General features: G+C 40.3%; 1 protein-coding gene across 16 annotated transcripts in view; it reads left to right on the top strand.

The window, feature by feature from the left end:
- Positions 1–22,345, top strand: part of Adam22 (ADAM metallopeptidase domain 22) — a 209,830-nt gene that overhangs the window by 176,194 nt on the left and 11,291 nt on the right. The window contains exons 25-31 of one of the 16 annotated variants that reach the window (XM_075956463.1): positions 1,237–1,327; positions 4,869–4,886; positions 10,371–10,565; positions 12,786–12,886; positions 13,210–13,276; positions 15,436–15,546; positions 18,932–18,961. In XM_075956463.1, the coding sequence (XP_075812578.1) occupies positions 1,237–1,327; positions 4,869–4,886; positions 10,371–10,565; positions 12,786–12,886; positions 13,210–13,276; positions 15,436–15,546; positions 18,932–18,961 (613 nt within the window). Of the gene's footprint in view, positions 1–1,236; positions 1,328–4,868; positions 4,887–10,370; positions 10,566–12,785; positions 12,887–13,209; positions 13,281–13,446; positions 13,581–15,435; positions 15,547–17,592; positions 17,680–18,931; positions 18,962–22,345 lie in introns of those variants that run through there. The other 15 variants (XM_075956464.1, XM_075956468.1, XM_075956465.1 and 12 more) reach the window with 15 other exon arrangements.

A 22,345-nucleotide genomic window follows, 5' to 3' on the forward strand; every position in this document is an offset into this window, starting at 1 on the left:
AGTTCCGGGAGAACTGACCCCTGTCTTCTCACCTCATCGGGCCCCAGGCATGCACATGCTGTGTACATACAGGCAAGACACTCGTACACATAAAATAAAATAATAAAAATAAAGTATTTAATTTTAATGGATAATTACACATTTTTGAACTGAATAAAAAAAATGAGTTGACTTTTAAGCTTTTAAAAACTATTCTTTGTTCTAGTGTCTCATAGTCTAAACTATGAGAAGCCTGGAAGCAATGTAACTGTCCAAGACGACAAGGATTGAGGATATGGGTCAGACATGACAGGAGGCAGGGATTGGGGGTCCTAAAAACTTCATTGGCTAAAGAATAAAAGAGGAAATTAAGTGTAGGGAGTTAAAGAGTCCACACTTCGGAGATAAAATTTCCCCTTAAACAGTAATGCCATTTCATTCTTGTGGCTCCCTTTGCATGGAATAATGCTCAATTCCCAATGTCCGCTCATCTCCCAAGGCTAAGAACAAACAAAGGCACTCATCTGAGTCATCTGTGCAGTTTGAAATCTTAGTAACACGCCTTTAACAAGGCCCCAGATGCCCTCAGGTAGTGATGGTGAATGGTCACATGGCTCTTGCTCCCCAGGTCAGTGCAGTAGTAGTGCCTGGATCTCAGGGGTTTCCAGGAGACATGACTTAGAAGTAGTCACCACGAGTTCATTGCTCCCTGTTTAAATCTCTGGAGGACCAGGAAGGGTGGGCATGCATGCTGAGTCTTAGGTAAAAAGGCCAGTGCCTTTCATGAATCAGATGATACTGTGCGATAGTTACTCAGATGATACTGCTCGTGCAATAGTTACTCAGATGATTCTGCTCGTGCGAGAGTTACTCAGATGATAACTGCTCGTGCAATAGTTACTCAGATGATACTGCTCATGCAATAGTTACTCAGATGATACTGCTCATGCGATAGTTACTCAGATGATACTGCTCGTGCGAGAGTTACTCAGATGATACTGCTCGTGCGAGAGTTACTCAGATGATACTGCTTGTGCGAGAGTTACTCAGATGATTCTGCTCGTGCAATAGTTACTCAGATAATACTGCTCGTGCAATAGTTACTCAGATGATACTGCTCGTGCGATAGTTACTCAGATGATACTGCACATGCAATAGTTACTCAGATGATTCTGCTCGTGCGAGAGTTACTCAGATGATACTGCTCGCGCGAGAGTTACTCGTGTCACTGATTTTCTTCCTTGTTCTCCCTTCTAGGTGTTGCTGGCACTAATATCATAATAGGAATAATTGCTGGCACCATTTTAGTGCTGGCCCTCATATTAGGAATAACTGCCTGGGGTTATAAGTAAGTCAAAGTTTTCAGTATTATTACTATAAAAATTTACTTTAAAGTATTTTGATTAGGGGCTAGAGACGTGGTTTGGGGGTTGGAAATACCACTGGCTCTTGCAGAGGACTCAGTTTTGATTTCCAGTACCCATCTCGGGTGGTTCATAATTCCAAATGCCAGGGGATCTGACACTATCTTCTAGCCTCCGTAGGTACCTGCACTCACATTTGTACGCGTGCGTGCACGCGCGCGCGCGCGCACACACACACACACACACACACACACACACATGCACGCCCATGATTAAATGTTAACTGGAAGGTTGTATATCATTACCTCTGTATTTGTATTGAGCATCAGTATGGCCCAGCAATCAGAGATTACTCACCCTTAGTATGGTTAGAAGTAATGATAATTCCTCACATTTTAGGTTTTGAAACAACTCTTTTCCTATTTGGACAACATTGAATGTTGTTTTAAGGTCACTGAAGTGACTCAGTCTTAACTGTGAGTGAATGCATACTGCATCATGCATCACATCCAGAGCAGAGCCCTTTGTCCTGTCAGCCATCAATTCCTGTGAGGAGCAGACTCTGTGAGACTCAGTTTCATCTGCAAAATTCAGACACCTAATTCCCTCTTCAATTTAACTCAATTCTATTCTAATTCGAAATTTGTTAAATAATTTTTTGTCTTAATTTTTAAAAGTTGAGAGTAATCTGCTTTTGAATATTTAGTAGCCTCAGACATTTGCTAAGTGATTGATTCCAAACATTTATATGTCTAGTACTTTAAATTTCTCTTATGAAGACTTATAATGTAAATTTTTCTTTAGTATTCTAGTAACTAATGTCATGGCTTAAATGTAGTGTAAACCTTTCATTCTTGAGTTAGGTTTTTATTGTCAGGGCAAATACCTGAGAAAGGTTCTCTATGGCTTACATTTGAGAGGTTCCCGTCATCATGTGACTCTGTTGCTTTGGGCCTGTGCCGAGGCAGAAGAGCATGGCAGGGATCACGTGGTGGAGGAAAGGGGCTTGCCAGACAAAGAGCTCACCACCATATCAAGCCCTCTGGCCCCCGAACTATTGGGCTGTGAATCCATGAGTACAGTCTAAAGACCCCGATTTCAAGCACTGCTCCGCGGGGACCACACATCAGCACACAGCTTTTGGGGACATCCAGATCCAAACTATAATAATAGCTCTCTTTAATATTTCAACCTAAGGCCTCTGGTGAAGTCCCAGTCAGCGCCCCATCCTGGGCTCTTCCTTTGGAAAGCCTGCATTCTAGATGTTCACCTCATTTCATAGCATGCATCAAATGTGGATCCGAAATTGGGAATTAAAATAGTTTAGATCTGGGGACAGAAAGATGGCTCAGCAGTTACGAATACATACTGCTCTTACAGAGTGCAGTTTCCAACACCCACACTGGATGACTCAAAACTACTTCTATCTCCAGCATCAGGGGATTTGACAACCTCTTCTGGCCTCTACAGACTCCTGTACTCATGTGCATATACAATACACACACGCACGTACACACACACACACGTACACACACACACACGTACACACACATACACACAAACAAATACAACTTTTAAAAGGTTTTAAATTTAGAATTTACTCTGTGTCCTTTTTAAACTGATCTTTGTTCTGTGAATTATTATATTTGGAGAACATTTGGAGCAGTGACCTGCTCACAGTGAGCCATATGATTGTCGTCTGAAACCAAATCAAGGAGACACCTTTAAGTTTGTAAAACTAAAACCCTGCAAGTGTTTTACTGAAAATGGAGAGCAATTATTTCACTGTTTGTATGCCGCCATAACTAAAATTCAGGAAGCCACTTCTAGATGGCTGTATCCCAAAACCATAGGCTGGTTAGATAGTGTGGCTCATGTGCATGGGATAGCCTAGAGAAGGCGCTGGCCCCATCGCACAGGCTCCGCCCTGTTAGCCAGTGTTCCCTTTGTTTCAAGGTGTAATTCGCGCACTCATGAAGTTATTATGTCTGGAGGGGAGGCCTTTCTTCATGAGACAGGAAAATGAGCTCTGTTCTCAACTTCTTTGATGTAGGACGCACTTACATATGCTTATCACAATTATCGCTGTTTCATTATACCTCAATAATTTTATTTGGTTCCATGAAAATGGTTCTAGAATTATAGATTTCTACCACTTATACAATTATAGATGGATATTTAATTTTTATAATCCTGGGAAAAGGTACGGATCAAAAAACATGTAATGAAAACATACTTATTGCTAGTGAAATTACCTTTGTAGAAATTACCTGTTTTCTTCAGTGAGTTTACATTTTGTCTTTTTAGCATTTTTAAATGTATATTTCTAAATGTACTTTGCAGATTGATTAAGAAAAAAAAGACAGATCTTGTTCATACTGTAGTATCCTTCTTAGGCATGATTTGAACCTAAGACCCAAGTTTTAGAGTTTTTCAAAGTATTCAGGATACATGGATTTGCTTTCTTGTTTAAGATAGGATCTTGTTTAAGATAGTATCCCTGGCTGACTTGATTCCATGAAAAAATGTAGCTAATTTATGTAAACAATTTGATTAATTTTGCCATTTAAATCAACATTTAATCATCTATATATACCTACCATGCTTCTATCATCTATCTATCATCTATCTATCTATCTATCTATCTATCTATCTATCTATCTATCTATCTATCTATCATCTCTATATATGCATCTGTCTATATTTATCATCTCTCTGTGCATCTATCTGTCTGTCTGTCTGTCTGTCTGTCTGTCTGTCTGTCTATCTATCTACCTATCTGTTATCTATTATATGAAAACCTATATTTAAAGTAGAATTGACAAGGCTGGAGAGGTGACTTAGTGGTTAAGAGCCTTAGTTGCTCTTTCACAGGACCCATTTCAATTTTCAGTCCCAGGGAATCTGACACCCTCTACTGGCTTCTGCAGGCACTGCATGCACATGGCGCATAAACACATGCAGGCAAAACACCCATACACATAAAGTAAAATAGATAAATTTAATTCCAAAAACAACCGTATTGACTCTAGATAATTATTAAATATCTGGCAGGCACAATAAAACTGATACTGATATGATTACAACCTAACTTATGCTTTTTGCTGCTCTTGCCGAAGACCCAGGTTTGGTTCTAAGCACATACATGGTGTGTTACCACCTCCAGTTATGGGAGATTATGTATTATCTTCTGTCCTCCAAGGGCATTAGGCATACATGTAGCATAGACACATACATTCAGGCAAAACAAGTATACATAAATTAAAAGTAAGTAAATTTTAAGATAAATAAATAATAAATTAAAATGGCAATTGTTGGACAATATTGTCACTAACCTTTTGGTATCCTCTCTCCTTATATGATAAAGTAAAATTTTGTGTATATTTCTCATCTTAATTTTGAAGTTTAAATTTCTCTATGTAAGAAGGTTTGGTGAATGCTGGGGTTTTGTGTTTAATGCTATGCTCGTGTGCCTCTGGCGAGAACTAATGCTCTTTTTTTTTCCTTTCTTCCGTCTGTGAGCAGAAACTATCGAGAACAGAGGTATGTGTGGCAGTGATCTGAAAAGATGACTGGAAAGTCTGACCCTTTGTATCTCTGTTGAGATTCATACATGCAGTTCAAGTGCATCTTTGTGTTTTGTGTAATAATAACCTTGATCACTTATGATTTTAAAATGATAATTAAAATTATTTTTGATAGCAATGTGTATATAGAAATAGATTTTTCTCATCAAAAACAAACTTTTATGTTAAGCGGTCATGTTTGTTTACATTGGTTTATTGGCTTTCCTTCATGTTTATAATGCTTTTATTCCTAATAGTCTGAGGGAAATGATTTTTGTTACTGTTGTAGTGATGACTTTCATAAGTTACAAGATTTAGCACTTGTTCCTATCAAGGGATGTTCCGCAATGTTCTTTATAAAATAAAATATTTTTATATGACTTGGTAATCATAAAGGTAGCTAAGGAGGAAATTTGCATGGTTAGAATCCCTGCCCCATTGAGCCTGCTGTGCTATTATTACATAAAGAATATAGGGAAATCCAATCACCTATTTACTTCATCTGAAGATCTCCACTTAGCAAACTGTAAAAGAGACAGAGTTCATAATTTCTTTTTAAATAGGAATTTCTGGTTTTGTCTAAGTTGCCCCAGTATTGAGATAGACATTTCACTTCTCACATTTTAAAAATGATTAATTCTACTCGCTGTTGGTACCCGAAACTAAAACATTATCTTGGAAACAGATGAGCCCACACCAGGTGTTGCACATAGACCTACTTATTTCTGGGTTCAGGGCAGTTGTAAGGATTCCTGCTTAATTTTTCCTGTCCCATTGAGTGCCCATGTCACCTTAGGAATAGATATGATGTATATAGTTAGACCTTTGCAGATTCTGATCACAAGACTTATTTTGTTTCAGAAAGCAAAATTTTAATCTTTATTCTTCTATTTCCTTTATTTTACAATTTGCACTCTGTAAGGCTTTAGTTTTAAATGTCTACAGACTCTTTGTGACTACATGATATCCAAAGGTATCAACTGAAATCCTGATCATAACTTAGATTGAAAACGATCTACAATAATCCTAACATTAGACATCTTTCCTTTGGTTTAATAAACTCATTATTAGAAAGAGTTAAACTTAAACAAAATTATTAAAGTTTTAACACAGCTGGGGTTCTTTGTGACATGTCTTGAACTCATGAGAATTGAAGCACATGAAGAAAGCAGGGCCTCTTTAGGTTTCCTGTGGGTAAAAGTTTCCTAATCGTATCAGAAATCTAAGATTTGTGAATTTATTCACAGAAAATTAAATTGATGAGATTACGATGTGATGATTTCAGAACCGTTTCTATAGGAACTAAGTGAAACTATGATTAACTTAATACTGCCGGATACACAGAAAGGGAAGAACATTCCGCAGATGCATGACATCAACAAAGCTAAACCCGTGCTCCAAGCTACTGTATGGATGTTCTCCAGAGCACGGAAGCTGCCTGCCATGCAAAAAGGATGGACATTTAAGAGCATATACCAATTTAGTATTCTGACTAAACACACGCATAGTTAAAAACATGTTCACACTCTCACTATCTTTTTTTGTCTGATGTGATTTGACACCTCCTGGTGCTACAGCCTTTGTTTCACAGATAGGACAACTCTTCTGAAATCCAATCTGTGTCTGGGGAGTCAGTCCATCTTCGGAGAAGTTTATTTTAGATATTTTGTTATAGGTCAACAAAACAGTCCATGGCTGATAATATTAGTTCTGTGCAATAGTTCTCTCTAGAGAGCAGCAAAGGGTGGATGTTAGATCAAGAAGTTATGCATGGAAGTCTCTTTAGGGTTCTTTTAGGTGATGCGCTTTAATGAGTAGAGGGGAAATGGGTGGGCAAACAGACACAGCATACCTCAGCACATTTTCAGTCTTATGGTATTATCCACAGACATTCAAAGAAAGACCCATCTGGTTCCAAAGATGCAGGCACTAAAGCCAAGAACTTGATGTCATCTTTACCTTTAAATTAGGATTGCCTTTGCGGTTCTCTGGTGGGAAGGCCATTGACAAGGAGGCAGTGCTGATCTGCTCTTGTGTGGTGTGGGGAAATGACTACCGTCTCCCAGCTGTGAAGTCTGAGTTCTCTGTAACCCTTAACGTGCTGGTCAAGGGGGAGGACTGCGGGAGTCACCAGCCCAGCTGCGGCCCACACACTCCTTTTTGGCTGATAAAACGTGAGGTTTTGTTTTGGCATTTAGTGCTTCAAGCAATATTAAATATATGGGCATTTGCCAGATGACTATTAAACATAGAAATGGCCCAGAAATGCCAAATTGGGCCTAATGTTCAAAAGTTTAGAGAAGCTAGCCAAGCAATTCAATAAATGAATCGGATAGCAAACTTCCTACTGAACAACAACAATAAAAATAGAAGCCGCACATTGGGACCTAATGGGAGTGTACCCCCATACATATATTATTATAGTAGTTCACGTCCTCTGGTGGCGTCCCGGGGAGGCCACGAACCACGGAACCACAGAGCCACAGTGAAGCCTTAGATACTGAGTTATTGCAAAGAAGATTACTTGCTTTTTTCCTTAAAAGTCCGAGGACAGAAAACCTCTTCCTTTTCCCAGTCAAAATTATTGGCCTTGAGGGATAATCTCATAGACCATGACAGCTGTGTGGTTGACAGCAAGAACTTAAATTTTAATTTTCACTGGGGTTTGCAGATACAAGCAGAATAAGGAATATTGGATAGACTTAAATTTATAAACCATCTACATTTGGTGGAACTCCTTTCCCTTTGTTTGAAATGAACACACATCACTGTGGCTAGTGAGGTGTGTGATCGTTAGACCCCATCCTTCTGCTCTGGGGTTTCACCTTAAGCAGAATCTCTCCTACCTCCTTTCTTTATCTCTCATCTGTTTTATCCATTTGTTTTCTTTTTGTGAACTCCCCACCTTTTCTTTCCCAAACCGTTTTTGACTTTTTTCTTTTTCTTTTCCATTCTTCATATTTCAGTGATATTCATGCATCTGTCAACATGAGTTGGTATAACTTAACAGTATTTCTTAAAACAAGGGAGTAACTAACAAATCCTGTAAGAGACAGCCCAGGCACTAAGCAGGGACAGGAGAAATGTGTTCTTCACACTGAGGTTATGACCTGGACACCTCCCCCCCAGCCTCCCTTTTTCTAATTTTGAGTGTGTATATGGATTGATGGTATAAACATCACTGCTCAATAGATCCTCTTAGGAAGGTCACATTTCTCTCATAATCAGAGCAACCATTTATCTAAAGGTTTTGGGGTTATTGCAAAACAAAAGAGAAAAAAACTTTTTGATGTTTAAATTCATAGGGCTCAGTACTAACTACTTTATAATTATGAACACATTGTTATCTGAAATAGAATAAAAATAGTCACTAAGCTTATAAATTGTAGATGTGGGAAAATAATAATTATCATTTGCATAGTCTGCCCAAAATCAAGTTATAGGTGTTGATCTTTGTGTTAACAAATAGAAATTCCTTAAACAATGTTATTTAATAAGATGCATCAGTTCAACTAAGAGGTTGTAGATAGAGAAAAAAATGACACTTTGTAACTAATGTAGGAAAGGTTGATTTAAAAAAATGAATTCAGTTACAAAGCATTTTTTCTTTTCTTAATTATTTGCACAAACGTGTATCTAAAATATTTGCATATAGTGTAATAAAAATAAAGAAAAATTCCCATTTGAAAACCTACAGCTTAGTCAGTCCAAATAATTACTTTCAGGATCCAAATTGGAAGTAACATAAAAACACTCAAATTTTAAGACAAAATCCATAAAAGAGAAAACAATTAGGAAAAAAAGAAGTTCAATTAAAAATTTTAAGACACTCATCTAGTTGGCTTTCCCATGATTTTTCTTAGCAAATGATGAACTGTTGTATTGATGGCAGGAACCTGGGACTCTCCTCACTAAGGCAGGAAGTAGTGTTCCGCTAGGATGTAATAGACTCTGTAGAAGGGATTGATTATAGGGATTGATTATGTGCATTCTAGAGATGTTTACAGTGAAGTTGGTAAGAATCCAGTGTGGCCCGGGAGATAAAAGGAGAAGCACCCTAGAACCCCATTCATTAAACTGAAATTGTTCTAACTCCCAGACTGATTCCTGTATTTTTGCTGGAACCTCTATCCATCAAGTGTGGAGCTAGCTTTAGAAATTAGTTTAGTAAGAAAGTTTTTCTTAGTTAGTGTATGGAGAACTAGATAAGGTCACACAAATTAAACTTAAAATACATGCTTTATTTACATTCACTGGACAATCTTTTTCTGATTTGTAATATATGAGCTGTCTAAATAATCTAGGAGAGGATTTCAGTCAGAAACAGCTAAGTATTTTTAAATAATTTCAATGATATAGGAATCAAAATAATCCAGGGGACATCTGAAAGGGTTTTCTGAGGGCTAAAACAGTATCTGTAAACAATCACGGTAATTAAACGAACCTGAATTGAAAGGGACTTAGGGAGCCTATGCTTTTGCTGGAGACTTACTGACATACACCTGTTTGAAATTCTTAGCCCATCCCTAGCTTTTGACATCTCCACCCACAGCACGGGTGAGACTGGTCATGATTCGGATGCATTTGGTTCTTTGAGGCCACACACTCAATGGCTGCATGGGCTGTGGGCAGAGTTGTCTGGGGTATTTCGTGTCTTTCCAGTTCCCTCAGAAGAGAGAGTGAGACTGTTGCTGTCTTAGCTCATTCAGAATGAGACAAGAGGCTTCAGTCCTGCACCGGCTAAGCAGATGCCCCTGTCTTCCTCCCCTCCTGCTGTGGTGGAGCTAGGCAGTGTCACCACCATCTCTCACAGATGACTTCCATAGTCTCCCGAGAAGCTCGGCTACTTTTCAACTCTTTCTTCCTCTTGCTAAGTTACGTTCCTTTACACAGTCTACTGTCTGATATAAAATTACTGCTTTGATTCAAACTTCGGTCTCAAATTTTCTTTAAATAATGAAGGTGCAAACTGAACACCACATTTGAATGAGGTTTTATTTGGACTTTATAGAAAGCAATCCAGTCTTTTAAAACTAAGACAAGGTTATAGTCGTCATATATTTCAAATCATGAATAATTTATTCACCACATTTGAAAAAAGCCTGCTTTATTTGAGCAAGGAATGTCTAAACAGATCTTCAACATCAATTTTTAAAAGGAAAAAGTTATTGCAGTTAACATCTCCAGGTAGGGTGATGTTGCGTTGACACTAACTCATCGTTCCATATTTCTCCGAAAACAAGGCTTTATTCGTCCAGCCTGCCTAGACTTCATGATTACATTTCTGACCTCAGCAGCTAGAATGAGTTGAACTTGTCGCATTTATTAATAATCTCATGTTATAGATTTGATCATGTAGACCATTATCCCTACCTCTCTTTTTCCTGAAGTGATATTTGTATATGTCTGTGTTCATGTGTGTGTCTTGTTTTCTGACTCTGAAATGTTTATTATGCCTTAGACAGTTACCCCAGGGAGATTATGTAAAAAAGCCTGGAGATGGCGACTCTTTTTATAGCGACATTCCTCCCGGAGTCAGCACAAACTCAGCATCTAGTTCTAAGAAGAGGTCTGCCTTTCTGTCGCATTTTCAGATTTCCACCTGTTCCATCACACATTATTCCATTAGTCAGAACATTTCATTATTTTGCAGCAGGTTTGGTTACTTCTTCCTTCTTTCTTGAATGTTAAAATAGTATCCCTTGTTCTTTGATTACTCCACTTCAAAATGCCATATGCTCAGAACCACTTTGTGTAGAAAAATCAGGCTACAAAATGGAAAACAAAATGCAACAACTCTAAATCTGTGTAAAAACCCCTGGGTTTTCCCTGCCATGTTACACATGGCTTAAGAAGCCAAACATAGTATTTGAAAATATTTTTACATGGTGAGCTTTATGTCATGTTCGGTAGTCAAAGAAAAAGGGTACTGTCATGCTTCAATAAAGGCAATTAAGATCATTAGTAATATAAGTGCTGCATTGAATAGTTTTTAACTTTGTGTATTTCAAAGCTAAGCTTGCTGTGAAAAAAATGATTGCTTCTCTGTGAATCATCTATTTTAATATTATGATTTTTTTTCTGAAATGGTTATTTATAGACTTTATAACGTTTATCTTAGTTGAAGAATTAAGTATAGGTAGCATTATAGTATTATTTATGTCTCAAACTCTAATGATATATTCTTGTTCTAGCATCTTAGGATGTATGACACCTTTAAACATTCAGTTTGCTTTATAATCAGTTGACAGGATGAACTGAGAACTAGAAGAACTAAGCAGGATGTCACAGGGTGGGATCTACCTTCACCTAGAGGGAACTAAGATATTGTTGTAGAAAACAGGCTTTAAGTTTCCATGGAGGTTTCAAGGATAGCGACAGCGTTTCAGATGGCCCTCTCATAACACTATGCACACGTACTACCTGTAGACTGAGGAACTCGTTTACCGAGAGGGAACATGGCCTCTTCTGACAGTCTGAGTAGAGTGGATGGTCCTTAGAGCAATCTGCATTGCTGTTCAGACCTTATAGGCACTGAACACGAACCCAGACACGTTAGTCACTAGGAACTTTCTTAGGCACATTTCCTTAGATAACCGAACTCAAAGCAAAAGTCGTGCTGGTTTTGAGCCTAGAAGCATACATGGTAACATACCCTTTACAGAGTACAGAAATGACTTTTCATTTATTCTTGAGGACTTGTCAGCTGAGAGAGGATGACTGGGGACCTACTAGCATTCTCTGATACAAATATTTGCTTGGTCAAATACAGAATTTTAAATTAAATAACAGTAAAGAGTAGAGAATTCAGTGGGTTTCTGAACCATTCATTGGCCTTTCATACAAAATAAGAGTGACTTTGTGATTAGGAGAGTAGTGTGTATGTTTTCACTGTACCAAGTTCTGTTTGCTTTCACTCAGAGGATTCCCTTTCAAACTGACATTATTAGGAACTAACCAGAGTGATCGTAGGGGAGTGGCTTAAGCTAGCGCTGTCCCTACAGTCTCTGATAAAAAGCTTTCCAATGCTCAGGACTGGCTCCCAGATTTTGGGAAACAGTACACTAGGTTCTGATCAGTCAAAAGCATATCAAATCATTAGGCTCCAGACAAGGTTCGTCACATTCCTTTCATTAAGAAATGTCATAAAAGTTTTATTTTATGGTGTAAGGTAGGTGCATTAATTTTGATTCTTACAGTTAATTCGTTTAGTAATAGTAGGATACAAATAGCGGAAGGGCTCAATGGTGCATGGGCTTTGTGAGAGATATCTCCATGATAAAGATCTGATTCAGTTCAGTCATTGGACAGTTAACTAGCATACATTATATTCATTGGGGACATATTTATGTGGAAAAATACCAACTCTCCGATGATAATTTCATTAATTTAAATTTGTGTATTTACTTTCATAAAGTGAGCCAGGTTCAGTTGGGCACATTTTATGTGATCTCTTAAAAGTCCATGTTCTCATAATATTTGAATGAAAATCATTGCTTTACAATTAAGAAACATCTATGGTGGGACCCCATTATAACCCTGCTGCTGGGGTTATGTGATTGCAATACTTGCTGAATTTGCTCTGTGGTTGCTGTGTTCTGGGGAATGTAAATTGGCTTGCATTATATCCCGCTGCTTTTCCATTTATGACTATTGTAATGGGGTTCCATTGTATTTGACTTTTCTTAAATTGAATGTTGTGTAATTCTGCCTTCTTCATGAAGACGTTCATGTTTTCTTCATTCTTTCATTTCAGATTTTTTTTTATTGATTTGTTTTATTTAGTGCACAGTAATGCTTACAAATTTTGCTTAGTGATTCCAAAACGTTTATCTGATTATATTTTTGAACAATATGCAAATGCTTCTGCTTTCAGGTCAAACGGGCTCTCTCATTCCTGGAGTGAAAGGATTCCAGACACAAAACATATTTCAGACATATGTGAAAACGGCAGACCTCGAAGTAACTCCTGGCAAGGTAGTGACCAGCGTTCAGAATCTAAGATCTGGCTTCTGGGGCCCTGTAAAGATGTATTCTTCCCCATAAGCCGTTCAGCTCTTCTCCCAACAAAGAGCTTTAGAAGAGAGGCCAGCTGTGTTTGTTTTGTTCTTTGAAATCTCCTTCGTGGGAAATGGTGGCATTGTCACTAAGTAGGCAGGAAGCAATGGAAGGTCATGCAATTCCATGTATTTGGAGGCGATGCTGGTTATAAATTACACCCATTAGAAGTACCATATAATTATACATAAGACAATTATTTATCTGTATGAAAATTTAGCTTAAATGATCTTTTTTTTCAGGTAACCTGGGAGGCAACAAAAAGAAAATCAGAGGCAAAAGATTTAGACCTCGATCTAATTCGACTGAGTAAGTTGTACATTTAATGGGAAAGGCATCCGAAGGCCCTGTGCTATTAGTGGTGACTGTTAACTAAGCAGATAGTCAGAGAACCACCTACCATGCCTCTGGACTGGGTTTTGTCTTTTTAATTCTCTTTGCCCTATAAAAATTAACCTTGGCTTTTCTCTTTTACATAGGCATCTCCGCAACTGTGCCCATACCAATATTCACTGATAGTGGGGGTATCACCCTTGCTGCGGGCTTTTTCCTCCAGTCACCTGCCATTGTGGTGTTTTGGTTTCCTTTGAAAGGAATTACAATAGCTGTCTTTTTTTCTCATCATTGGGTATCCAACCATCTCAAAGGGCCCCCCTTCCTCTCCTCTGGAAGCCCCAGGGCGAATCCTCACTGTATTAAAGTGTGCCGTGCTCACTGTCTGAAGCCACCACTCAGAGGTCTCCATGGCTGCTATCTAAGCATTCTCTCAGACTAATGGGAAGAGCTTCCCTTTTAAGTTTTCCTCCTGGGGATGTCCCAAAGGCCATTTACCTAAACTTGCTCTTTATCTGACTCATTGTCACTAATGCAACATTAACTGCTTTAAATGATAGACATATTTTTTAGTGGGGTTGAAAGTTACCTTTAAAGTCTTTTATTATGAAGTAAGCATCATGCATTTTTTGGTGGTGTTTCTTTCTTCACTTAAGAAAGTGCAAGCAAAGCGTTGCCCCCACAAACCTTACCCCCTTCATAGGGTAAAGCACACCCTTGGTATTTTTCCCAGCCGACCATGCCCCAGACATGATTATGATTGCCCTTGCTGTTTCAAGTCCCCTGGCATCTCTGCTCACACCCCACTCTGGCTGCAGTTCTGCCCAGGACCTCTGACTCCTTTGAACAAAAGAGTCTGAGTAGCAGGTGTCTGTTAACTGCTTGTTAGAAACTTACATTAGCTTCTCCATCATATACCCTGCCTTTTTCAGTCCAGGAATAATAACATTGCCCTGAAATTTGGACCTTCCACCTGAATGGTATTGTCTTGTAAGTGGCTTGTCAACATTTACTAGAGGATCCTTTTACCTTAGAAACAATCGCAGTTTCAAGTGATACCATTGCATGGTCCAGAATGGCGTCATAGACTTCCACCATGACTAACTAACCTCCTGGAGTTTATCTTCTGCATTCCCAAGTGCTTGGGTGCTGTAGGGCTCACTGCAGATAAACTCTTCCTGGAATGTTATTTGGTTTGTTTTGCATGAGACCACCTGGTAAGAGGGCTCCTCAGCTTATCCTGGTTGCTCATAAGATTACAAGTACATTGTGTGACATGTTCTTTGGAACTTCCTCTGTGGACTTTTAGTGCTAGAACAGTATTTCTGTGACTAGACTTTGACAGCTCCTAAGGAGAAGGCAAAAGGTCAGCAGGTACTAAAGCAATGGGGTCAGGACCAGAGAACCTTTGATGTTCACCAATATTCATATAGTGTTTTCTAGGGCAGGCGTTGATTTTAAAAATGTATAAAATTCTATTTATATCACATGATAAAATTGTATTAGGGATAGCCTTTATGAAATCTTGCCTGTGATTTAATTAGGTTCTAATATTTACTGTTACAGTAGAATAGAAACCTCTCAGTCTTTCTCAGAATTTTCTGAGTTTGGGTACATGACTCATATGCATTCATTGGAGCCAAGTTTATGAAGCTGACTGTCCATGGCCAGAAACTTTCTTGTATGGGAACTGTCTTCCATACACGCATACACATTTACATATTTCTGAAAAATATGAATTTCTGATACATAACATATCAAGAGTTAGGTTAGCAACTTTTTATACTTCCTCTCTAGAAGTCATCCCATTTGGTGATGACATGATACACCATTTGTGTGACTATCCAAGGAGCAGAATGGCCACCGGAAGCACATCATTTTTTTCTGTAACTGTTTCAGGTCTGTTATTTCACCACCCCCTTAGAACCACATCATCCCAAAGGATGATGAACAGTTTGGGCCCGGATTAAAACATTCACCACCCAGCATGCTCTATCGATTAGAAAACAAAACACTAACTGTCCTTGTTGGTTCTACTCGTTTCCCACTCAGAGATTTTTGCATCTTCCTTGCTGTTGTTCACGCTATAAATTTTTTTTGGCTTAGACTTTGTATTATATATTGTGTTTTTACAGGAGGGAGCCCCAAGCTCCTGAGCCTGGGCACTCCCTCGCCCAGACTATCCCATCCCAAGGCATAAGCCCAGGGGGCTCTGCCAGCCCCCAGACAGGGAGTCGGGATCACAGGTCAGTCTCCGCTTGCCCCTTCACTCTGGGCTGCCACGTTAATCCCCCTCAAAGCCCCTTCCTTGGCTGAGAGCAGGGTCATTTAATCTTTGACAGAGCCCCCATATCTGCTCAGAGGTGCTCCTGACCCAGTCAGCACCCGCTTTCCATCTTGGAGAACACGAAGAGGTTCTCCTATCCTGTCCAGCGCATTATTTTTTCTTTTTGCATGTTGCACTAACACGCCACGCTAAGTGAAGCCATATAGGCAGGTTTATTGTAGTCGATAAAGGCCCATCGCTCTCGCCACTGTGCCAGGTCCCCACAGCGCTCCAGCACAGATCTGAAACCGAGGCGAAGGTCCATCACATGCTGAGCCAAGCTATGTGTTTGGAATTTTTGCGGTCCATCACATGCTGAGTCAAGCTATGTGTTTGGAATTTTTGCCGGTCAGCCATAGCCCTTGACCTTTGAGTTTCAGAGATTGCCAGTGAAAGGAACAAAGGTCTCCCCCAGGAAGTGGCTTCCTGCCTGTGGGACACCGGGTTTGCCGGGTGGCGGTTTCCCTGAGAGCGGCTGCATGAGCTTTCCCGATGGTCATCAGCGGTTGCACTTGCTTTTGGACTTTTTCTTGCTGTTTCAAGTCCCAGTGGAAATGTTCACGCGGATTTTCATTGGCTATCTCTGTGAAAAGTGCAAGTTGGCAAAGCTTGTGGCTAAAGGCAAAACTAATGTGAGTTCTTCCTGAATCAGGAGATGTATCGCAGCAGACATGGTCTTGTAAGCATAAAAATCAATAGAACCTTTCTTCCAGGATGGAATCATAATTTTTATTTTACAGAATACCTTCTTAATGGCTCAAAATAAGGAAAAAAAAAGCTGTGGAGAAATAGTCTGATTTTTAAATATAACTGGAAATATATTAGTTTTGGTTTAAATATATTTATAAATAACTCAAAAATTAAATATGGAGGAAAGAAATAAATCTTAACTAAAAATTAGTATGTTTTATAATTTCACCAGATTTGTTTTCAAATAAATCTCATAGAAACTGGATCTTCGTTGATGATAGTACCATGGAGCTACTTTTTAGAAGAGAAAGCCTAGTAAAACCTCCAAATTCCTCCAATGCTGAAACTGTCAAATCATTGCTGTTTTATTAGAGCCGATCCTAAGGGGATGTGTTTTTGCTTGGCTCCATAATAAAAATCAAAGGGTCCTGTGGAAAGCAGCCACTATGCCTCCAGTTTTGCTGCCTCTGAGATTTGCAGGGCCGTCCTGGGGCACTGCTGCCAGGCCCATCAGGGAGATGCTAGCATAACTCGTTGGCAGCCCTTCTTTTGGAAAGCAACTTCTGAGGGCTGTTTCCTCATGCAATCATAAGCATTTTAGTCTGGAGTGCACAAAGAGGAGGGTGGAACTGTGGGGCTGCAATTAGATCCCTGACCCTAGCTTCAAAATCACGGAGGCCAACTTGGACTGCCTGGGGACTCCAGGGTCGGGGCCAGACCCTTTCTGTTCCGTACAGAAGTCCGCTGGAGAACACCCCTCAGACTCTGTTACAGAGAGTAACACAGTGGGCGTGTAAGAGGCATGTCTTGCCTATAAATAGAACTTGGCTCCTTTAAATTGTCTGAGGTTATATGTGCCTAAATAAAATACCAGATTGGAATTGCAGCCACCCTGAATATTTTCGAAAAGCACCAATATTATTTGAAAACCAAGGAGCCAGCTGAGAAGTGGCTTGGGGAAAAGAAGCGGCTTTTAATGTGGGTTAATGAGCCTTTTGATAAAGAGAGAGTTTCTGACCACCAGTGGAAAACCACTAGAAGAGGCTTTCCTCGAGACGTCGTACTACATTGTAGAGTGCCTTGTGCCTTGTAGCTGACGTTAGCTTCATGCCATTGTGCAGACGGCCTCATAGTCACCTGGCCAGTGTCGATCCTGGTTTATCTGCTGTAGTCACTTGCATTTGGAGGGTGAAAACTTCGTGGCTAAGCTTGTGCTGTGTATTTTCAGATTTTCTATCTTGTTCTGCTTTCTTGTTCCTTCCATTGCTTTCTGCAGGTATTTAAACCCATGGTTCAAAAGAGACTATAATGTAGCTAAGTGGGTAGAAGATGTGAATAAAAACACTGAAGGACCCTACTTTAGGTATTTTATAAATTCATTTTCTCTTCCTTTCACACTCTCCCAGCACATACACTTACTGTAGTGTGACTGGCTCTCTCTCCCTTGTTTCTCCTAATACAAGTTCCTGTAGGCGGAAAGGCCCCTTGTTCATTCGCTGCCTTTTGATGTATTTGGCTTCCTGAGCGAGTCTAGTTCTTCTCTGAATGTTTCAAATGAAGCCATTTGAAAAGGGTTGCCATTCAGTGCATGTCCCTGTCACCTTTTGGAGCTTTTTAGTAGCTTTCTCTTCATTTTATGCTATGTAGTGTTCTATGGGCATGAAACATACCCCCCACTAATAAAGAACCACTATTAACCTCAACAATTTAATTTTCATAATCTAGACGTTCCATAATATATTTTTCCTGCTTACCATTAAGAGTGCATAGTGCATAGAAAAACTCAAAGAAAACTTGCAAAGAAATTAAACTGGAATTTTATTTCAAGCAGAAACAATGATTTGATCGAACTGGAAAACAGCTGAGATATTATTGCTCGTGTGATAGCATGTGGTGAGCTTAGCTTTCTCTTCCCGGAGAGCCATTGGCTGGCATTGGGGCTGTGCTGAGAAGAGTATGCTATAGATTCTCCACAAAGCAGTGGAGGCCTTTCATGTTCAAACGCAGGAAGCAGATAGAAAACAGCCGACTAACAATAAGAGCCTCACGCATTCTAAAACTATCCCGTCTCCCCAATTCCCTGGAGCGTGTACTACAAACCAGAGGCCATTTCCAATGCCTCACCATGTCATCTTCCCCCACTCTTTTTAATACAGCTGATTACCTAGAGGTAAATGTCCACTTTATATTAAATTACTTTATGGAAAACTAATGCAAACAGGAAACCGAGCCTTGGTCCCTGCCTCTTCCGAGCACAACTGGAGATTTCATGCTCCGGATTGCCATCACGTGGGTCAGCACTGAACAGATATGACATGTGCTATGTCTGTTTAACTCTTGGCACCCACACCAGGTGGGCTTTCTCTTCCAGTGTCCCGTTTAGTTTAGTTGCGTATAGTTTGAGAAAATGATTAGACCTCCCTGCATTTTACTTTGATCCATAGCTTTCGCGTATACCCCAGGGAAAGCATAAGTCCTGCCTGCTCACGAAAATACATCCTGCTTTTACAGTCCACCCTCCTCTCCTTCCCTGCCCTCCGCTTGCCCCACACTGCCCCACACTGAACCTCATAAACATATACACTCACATTCAAACACCCCACCTCCACCCGTAGCTCCCACGATGGCCAAGAGCAAGAAGACAGGTAAGATGGTTTTGATGTTATGTGGAATCTTGGCTCACCTGCAGTCCTATTTTTTTTTCTTTTTCTGTATCAGGCTTTTGGGCAGATTGTAATTTGTCCCATCCATGGAACCAAAACTGCATGAGTTTGGTCCTACATAGGTTAGGACTTTTATTTCTAAATTGACAGCATTTATACAGAGTAATTTATGAAATGGTACCCTGGAAGAGTCTATGCACCTCCCCTGGGTGAGCTGAGAAGTTGGTGTAACTCAAGAGAGTCCCCATTTCTTAAAGTCAGTCCCCCGAGTCTGCCCAGAAGCTGTCTGACTGCGCACCATTTGGATGGGGAAATGCTTCAGCACCCCTGGTTGCACGAGCCAAGCTTTGAGAGAAATCCAAGAGGGTTTCTTTATCTCATCTTTTAGTCAGAGATGTTAGTACCTACAGCACAAAGTCACGTTAGGAATTGATAATGAGAAATCTATATTTTGTTTAAATGATAAAGCTCCTGGACAGTTGTGATCTCGCTGTCTTTTTAGATCAATAAGGCTTGTGCAGGTAAGACTCGGAGGTCAGCTCTGGATCTCAGTGGCAGTGGAAAATAATTGAGATAGGTCCTCCTAGCTTGAGCACCATGATTCTGGTCTACCCTCCAACCAGACCAACCCCTTAGGCCTAAGTGTATTCTCACCTAGGCCTGGACTTCACCAACCTTGTGCTTGAGCTCTCTTGACAAAGTCCACAGACAAGGACACAGGTCACCTTCTTAATCACACATGTTCCATTCCTACAGCATGTAGTGGAGATGTGGTGGATGACTGTGCTCCCAATGTATCCATGCCACTGGGAAAGTGCAGGTGCAATCAGAGGAAAAGCTTTGGATCACCACCCCCAGATCCTGGGAGCAGTTCTGCCCAGGACACTGCCTTTTACGTCCCCAGGAGGTGTCCGTGCTCTTGAGAGCTGTCCAACTGATCACTCATTTCACCAGATGATCTATGGAAACCACAATAGCTCTGCAAGCAAATTCTAGAAAGTAAGGTGTCAAATGCCCATTGTATATCTGTTTCTCACATCCCAAGAGGTAGGCATTCTTGGCTCCTTTCTGTGCACGGAGGAAACTGGGGTACAAAGACTTATCCAAAGTAGCCCATCTCATAAACATCCGAAACAGAACTGGAGCGTGGCTGTTCGCTGACTCTCAAGACCGTTCCCTCTCCCATATCTCACCGATTGCTGTAAGGCTGTAGAGGGTCTGGACGCTCAGTTCCTCAGCAAGGACACTTCAATCCTTCTGGAGCAGATTATTATAAAATTAGCATGTGAACACAAGTGTCCCCTTCCGGGATTTACAGACCTGTCTGTAAAGGAGCCCAGAAGTCTGATACAGTCCCAAGGTGCACCGCAGTCCATTGGCAGACAAGCACGCCTTCATTACATAATTCTAGGGTGCCCCTGCCTCCACTGTAGTTATTATGGTTTTAAAAACTGTCATAAGGATCAATGGCTAATATTTATCCAGAAATTCATTCTGCTTTGTAACTGAATGAGAGTGGCTGATACTTGGCTAAACGGAAGCCAAATTAGAATTAAAGGCCTTCCATCAGCAGCTGTGATAGATTGTCAGTTCATTTTCCCTAAGCTAACTGACCTTGCCTTGTTCTCTTCCACTTTGATCCACACCAGAATCCCTTTTCTGTCTTTCTACCACTAAAAATGTCCTGCTTGGCTTCTCACCTTCCCTTCAGGGCCCAAAGTCTGCATTCGCTAGAGTTCTGCTGTGTGAAGTCATGCAGAACCACTTCTGTGGGGATCTGAAGAACACCTCCTGTTTTGTTTGGTTTTTAACTCACTATTGGTGGTGCCCATGCAAAGATGATTTCAGAGCAAGGCCGAGTGCTCAGTCACCTCTCATTGGAATGGCTTTGAATATTACAGTGTTGATCATTTGAGCCCATGGCCAAGTTAAGGCTGATGTGACTATGACACTGTAAGCTAACAGCTCATGCTACAAACACACACACACACACACACACACCTGCTGCAGCAAACTAAAATGAGCACTTGGTTCCATGACCTTAAAATAAATAAAATTTATTTGTATATCTGACTACTTTACCCGAACTTTGAATCTTTTAAATTTCATGATGACTTAGCTAAAAAGCTGGGTCAGGGTCATTTTAGAAGCATCCACATGCAAGTTTCACACCCCTTTTATACATATTGTGTCTGCTTCCTAACAATCATGGTCCTATCTATTCTTAATTTACTTTAAAAACTACTTAGTTTTTAAATTATAAATCTGTGTACCAGGAGCACACTTTCTGCACTATATGAACTCCGTCCCCAGAACCCACACGAAGAAACTAGGAATGGTGCCTTGTGCTTGTAATCCCAGTTCTGGTTTAATGACCAGGCAGCCTAGCTTAACCCTAGGCCTGTGAGACACAGTCTCAAAAGATAAGGTAGGTTGCACCTGACGAACAATACCAGAGGCTGAAGTACCCTGTGCACACGTACTTGTGTATACATACATATCTTCACAGACACACACAGACAGACACATGCACACGCACACGCACACTATGCAGAACTGAAGCGATATTAAAGTACTATTACTCCTAGTTCCTTCCACCTTCCCAGTCCACAGAGTGTCAGCATAAGAGAAGCCTTGTAGCCTTCTGGCTGCCTTCCAGCAGTCCCTGCTAGGGAGCCATCCTGAGTAAGTTTTGAACAAACACAGAAGGAACATTAGGAGTTAGGTTTAAAAGTGAATAGAGCCACTCTTGATTTTTAAAACCAATCAAGAATGTTTACCTGGATCTCAGAGCATATAGGAAAAGGCATTTTTCAAGTGTTAGATTGAATTTAGCATCTTAAAAATGAAAATTAGTTTGAGAGCCATGGAGTCTTGCCCTGCCTGGTGTTTGATGGCCGCAGTACCAGGCTGATGCGTCACGGCAGAGGAGGACTTGAGGTACCATGCAGTGGTCTAACCAGTTCAGTGGTCTTCCATTTGAGCTCTCACAGATAAGCTAGGCACAAACACGTCTCTCCTAGCGTGCTCAGCACAGTCACAAGTATTGCAGCTACAATAGGAAGAGCCAACCTCAGTGTACGGCTGCTGCTTTCCGAGAAACACTGATCTAGGGATGAAGTAGACCGTTTTTGTATGTTCTCATCAGACTTTGTTTGGCTGAAACTCTGCACTCCTTACTGCTTGCATGTCTACTAATTTGTTATTAAAACCCTTGTATTCCCCTTTGCTCTTCACAACTAACACACGGGCCTCTGATGCATGAGTTTTGTGTAGAGTATGACTTAGCAACCGATGAATATATCCGTGGTTATGTTTTAAGATCTTACTTGAGATTATTGTACTTAGAGAAGCATTTTAAGTGGT

This window comes from Microtus pennsylvanicus, chromosome 22 (genome assembly GCF_037038515.1).
Source record: "Microtus pennsylvanicus isolate mMicPen1 chromosome 22, mMicPen1.hap1, whole genome shotgun sequence".
Lineage (NCBI taxonomy): Eukaryota > Metazoa > Chordata > Mammalia > Rodentia > Cricetidae > Microtus > Microtus pennsylvanicus.